General features: G+C 65.1%; 1 protein-coding gene across 3 annotated transcripts; it reads right to left on the reverse strand.

The window, feature by feature from the left end:
• Positions 1 to 6: 6 nt before the first annotated feature.
• TMEM98 (transmembrane protein 98) lies at positions 7 to 4,348 on the reverse strand. 3 transcript variants are annotated; one of them, XM_027909533.1, is made up of 7 exons: positions 4,259 to 4,348; positions 3,130 to 3,336; positions 2,486 to 2,617; positions 2,222 to 2,255; positions 1,831 to 1,946; positions 1,031 to 1,090; positions 7 to 221 (listed from the first exon to the last, which is right to left on the reverse strand). In XM_027909533.1, exons 2-7 carry the CDS (start codon positions 3,258 to 3,260, stop codon positions 14 to 16), a joined length of 681 nt encoding a protein of 226 aa, XP_027765334.1. In that variant the 5' UTR covers positions 3,261 to 3,336; positions 4,259 to 4,348; the 3' UTR covers positions 7 to 13. The 3 variants fall into 3 exon arrangements, with proteins under 3 accessions (XP_027765334.1, XP_027765333.1, XP_027765335.1); XM_027909532.1 differs by having other exon boundaries at positions 3,130 to 3,331; positions 4,254 to 4,344; XM_027909534.1 differs by having other exon boundaries at positions 3,130 to 3,388; positions 4,251 to 4,344.
• Positions 4,349 to 4,965: the final 617 nt, after the last annotated feature.

The following is a 4,965-nucleotide window of genomic DNA, read 5'->3' on the forward strand; positions in this document are numbered from 1 at the left end:
GGGTGGGGGGGTCTCAGATGGCCGATTGCTCCTGCCGGCCGTGCTCGGGGGGGCCGGGGGGCCGCTCGTTCTCGGTGGCCATGGCAGCCTGGCGCAGCACGGCCATGTGCTCCTCGGCCGCCGCCAGCGACCGCTCGACCCAGTGGCGGGCGCTGGGCTGGCGACAGGCGCTGCGTGTCACCAGCACCAGGTGGCTCACGGACAGCAGCAGCGCCGCGGCCCTGCGGGGGGGCACGGGATGGTCACCTGCCTGCCCGCTGCCCTGGGGGCCTCTGTGGCTTTCACCTCCATCACCTCCCCGGGTCACCTCCCTCATCGCCTCCCTGGTCACTTCTGTCACCTCCTTGGTCATTTCTGTCACCTCCTCCCTTATCACCTCTGTCACCTCCCTGGTCACCTCCCTGGTCACCACCCTCACCTTCCTGGTCACCTTCCTCACCTCCCTGGTCACCTCCCTCATCACCTCTGTCAGCCTCTCATGTCACCTCCCTGGATACGTCTGTCACCTCCCTGGTCACCTCCCTGGTCACCTCCCTGCCCCGTGGTGGCTTTGGCACCCAGTGCACGGCCCCAGCCTCAGTTTGCCCATCTCTGGTGACCCACGAGAGAGAACCTGTGGGAAGGGCCTGAAGTTGTGCCAGGGGAGGTTCTGAGGCTCAGGGTGGATCTCAGGGAAAGGTTCTTCCCCCAGAGGGTGTTTGGGCACTGAACAGGCTCCCCAGGGCAGTGGGCACAGCCCCAAGGCTGCCAGAGCTGCAGGAGGGTTTGGACAACGCTCTGAGGGACAGGGGGGGATTGTTGGGGTGTCTGTGCAGGGCCAGGGGTTGGATTTGATGATCCCTGTGGGTCCCTTCCAGCTCAGGATATTCTGTGTCCTGCACTGTGGGCTCACACCAAGGGCCCTCCCCATCCTGCTGGGTCACCTGTGGGTGTCCCCAGAGGTGTGCTGGGGGGTGGAACTGATCTATGCTACCACCCAGGGTGTCTCCCCCCCACCCAGGAGTGCCCCTGTCCCCCCTGCCAGTGTCACCTGGCGTCCAGCAGTTTGGGGTCCAGCGGTGGGTACATGGATCTCACCACATCGTCCACCCTGCAACAAGGATGGTGGTAACCCTGGGGGACACTGTGGTGACACCACCCAGCACACTCTTCCCAATTCTCAGGAACCCCCTTGGAGCCTCCTGGGAGACCTTGGACCCTCCTCAGAGCCCCAGGAACTCTCCCAGGCACCCAGGAAAACTCCGGAGCCTCGAGACCACCCTGACACCCTCCTGACCCCCAGGACCTCCTCTCAGAGTCTCAAACCAACCCCTGAGCCCCTGGACTCCTTCCCAGAGCCCCAGGACCTCTCCCAGAGCCTTGGGACCTTCCTGACCCCCAGGACTTCCCCCTAGAACCCCAAAAGTAACCCAGAGTCCAGGGACACCCCCAGAGTCCCCCTCTGTGCCCCAGGAACCCTCCCAGAGATCCAGGGACACCCCCAGAGCCCCAGGACCTCCCCTCAAGCCCTGGGACCCTCCTGACCCCCAGGACTTCCCCCCAGAGCCCCAAGAATAACCCCAGAGTTCAGGGACAGCCTCCTCAGAGTCCCAGAGTATCCCCCCAGAGCCCCAGGAGTGCCCCCAGAGATCCAGGACCCTCCTGAGCTTCAGGACCTCCTCCCAGACTCCTAAAACAACCCCGAAGCCCCGGGGACACCTGGAACACCCCTCTCCAGAATCCTGGGACACTCCCTGAGCCCCAGGGAACCCTCCAGAGCCCCTGAATCTCCCCCTCCCAAATCCCTGGTGACCCCCCAGAACCCTGGGACCCCCCAGAGCCCCCCATCACCTGGGGCTGATGCGCTTGGCCACCACGATGATGTCACCCAGGCTGGCAGGGGACTTCACGCGGCCACCCGAGCCCATGGTCATGGCCACCAGCTTCTCTGTCAGCGTGTGACAGATCTGGGGACAGCAGGGTCACCATTGCCACCAGTGCCACCGACCACTGGCACCAGTGTCACCCTGGCCACCAGTTCCACCGGTACCACCAGTGTCCACCCACCATTGCCACCATCGCCACTGGTGTCACCATTGCCCCCAGTGTCACTGGTACCCCCAGTGCCACACTGCCACCTGTGCCACTGGTGCCACCATCAGCAGGAGTGTCACTGGTACCACCAATGCCACCCATCATCACCTTTAGTGCCACCAGTGCCACCAGTACCACCTCGACTCACCTTCAGGATGGCGATGCAGTGGGACACCAGACCCCTGTGGAGAGGAAGGAGGGTGTGAATCAGGGGTTTGTCCCCCCCCACACTCCATCCTTGTCCCACACCCCGTGTCCCCCAGATCCATGGGGACATTCCCACCCCAAGACCACCTGGAGGACCATCCCCACGCCTTGGTGATCCCCAAATCTGCCACCTGCATCCCACGATGGGGGGCTGGCACTGCACAGGGGTCCTTGGCAGTGGGGGGACGGGGGGGCACACACTCACGAGGCGTCCTCCACCCAGTCCTCGTTCTCCAGGATGGCCTCGATGTGGGGGTTGGTGATGACCACATCGTCCAGCTCCAGCTCCGAGGGCTCCGACGGCGTCTCCGAGGTCCCCATCAGGTCCACGATGGGTCTGTTGGGGACACGGGGGACAATCCCTGGGGACAGGGCCACCTCCTCGGGCTGCCCCACGGCCCTGATGATGCTGGACACGTCCCCAGCTTCATCCCCCTGATAATGGTGAACAAGTCCCAAACTTCTCCCCTCTGATGATGCTGGACACGTCCCCCGCACTGTCCCCTGATGGCAGTGGACGTGTCCCCATCTTTGCCCCGCTGATGATGGTGAACACGTCCCCATCTTTGTCCCCCTGGTGATGCTGTACCTGTCCTCATCATCATCCCTGTAATGAACATGTCCCCAGCTTTGTGCTCCCCATGGTTATGGATGCGTCCCCAGCTTTATCCTTTTGATGGGACATGTCCCCTTCATTGTCCCCTGACGGCGCTGGATGTGTCCTCAGCCTCATCCCCACAGTCACAGTGGATGTGTCCCCTTCAATGTCCCCCTGATGACACTGGACCAGCCCCCAGCCCCGTCCCCAGCCCGTGGGGGTCGAGGTCCCTCCGTGCCGCCGTCACTCACTTGGTGTCGTAGTGGTGGCGCAGGTCCTTGGGGTGGCAGTACCGCTGCCTGCACACCACCACCAGCGCCACGAAGGACGCCAGGAAGATGGTGGCCAGCACCCCGATGGCCACGATGACCACGGTCTCCATGGCCGGGGGGGGGAGGGACCGGGGGGAGCTCAGGCGTCCAGGGCCATCCCAGCACGGCGGGGTCTGCGGTGACAGGGGGGGACAGGGAGGGTTGGGACGCCATGGATGTTCTCCTTTCCCTCCCTGCACCACCCCAAAATGCCCGGTCAGGACCTGGTGTCACCCCCTGAGGGATCCTGGGGTCACTGGGGGGGCTGGGGTGACGCTGGGTGTGGGGTGGAGCAGGATTTGGTCACGGGGCTTGGGGGGCTGCCCCCCCATCCCATCACCATGGCCAGGGGGACACGGGGCAGGGACTGGGGTCAGGAGAGCAAGGCCTGGGCTATGGGGGGCTGTGGGGACCCCCAGAGAGTGTCCTTATGGGGACCCCCTGGAGCCCCACCCCTCTGGGGCCATGGGGACCCCAAGAGCCCAGTCCCTATGGGCAATGGGGACCCCCCAGAGCCTGACCCCTATGAAGACCCCCAGAGCTTCTCCCTATGAGGCCATGGAGACCCCAGGGGCTGATCCCTATGGGGACCCCCGGAGTCCCACCCCTATGGGATCATGGGAACCTCCAGAGACCTGTTCCTATGAGGCCATAGGGACCCCCAGAGTCCTGTCCCTCTGGGGCCACAGGGACTGGTCCCTAAGGAGACCCCTCCACCCTGATCCCAATGGGGTCATGGGGTCCCCCAGCACCCTGTCCCTAAGGAGACTCCTCTATTCCGATTCCTGTGGGGCCATGGGGACCTCCAGAGCCCCTTCTCTATGGGGACCCCCTGATCCCAATCCCACTGGGCCCTGGCTGCAGCAGCAGGGCCTGTGTGTCCCCACGGACAGCAGGACAGTGGCTGTGCCAGGCCCAGGGGACGCCGTGTCCCCTCACAGACACACCCGGGGACCCTCCTGAGTGCCCACCCTGAGTGGGGGACACCCCCCACCACCCATCCTGCCCATCCCACGGGCTGGGGGGGGGCTCCATCCCCGATCCCTGCCCCTCCCTACCTGGTGCCAGCCGGGAGGAGGCCCCGCCGGGACGGGACACACACGGGGACGGTGACGGTGACGGTGCCACTTCCGCGTGCAAACACCGCCAGCACCGACCTTTACACCCTCACCAGCGCCTGGGCCCCCACAAAGGGGAGGGTAGGGGGCCCCCCCAAACCCTCCAGCCCCTCTCCCCACTGCATCTTCCCCCCCACCTCTTAAATCCCACTGGATTTTAAGCCAGGTTTAGGGATTTGGCTTAAATTTGCACTTGTCCCCGTGGCCCCCCCCAAGGCTGGGGACAGCACGGGGGGGGGGCACACACGGTGGCACTGCCCCCCCCCCCCCCCCCCCGGCCACTTTCTCATGCGATTAAAGCCTTAAGAGGGATTTTGGCTGCCAAAGCTGGTTCTTGCTGTAACCCCCTGGTGCCTGGTCCTGGGGGGGGGGGGACACACAGCCCTGGGGGTGTCCCCAGCTCTTCCCCCCAGCCCTGGGGGGGGTTCCCCCGTTCCCCCCACCAGCCCCGGGTGGGGTCCCTGCCCCGGCTGGGCTGGGGTTGGATCCTGCCTGTGCAGCAGGGATGGGGGGATGTGGCACCAAGGGGAAAAGGGAGGTCTAGGGGGGGCCTGTGAGGGGAGTGTGGCACATAGGGGGGTCTATGAGGATGTAGGAGGGGGGTTTGCTGCTGCTGCAGGGATCTGGGGGGGTCCCTGTGGGAACCTGGGGGGTCCCT

Source organism: Empidonax traillii, unplaced genomic scaffold (assembly GCF_003031625.1).
Source record: "Empidonax traillii isolate 1590-97213 ecotype Southwest subspecies unplaced genomic scaffold, ASM303162v1 scaffold2197:size43726, whole genome shotgun sequence".
Classification (NCBI taxonomy): domain Eukaryota; kingdom Metazoa; phylum Chordata; class Aves; order Passeriformes; family Tyrannidae; genus Empidonax; species Empidonax traillii.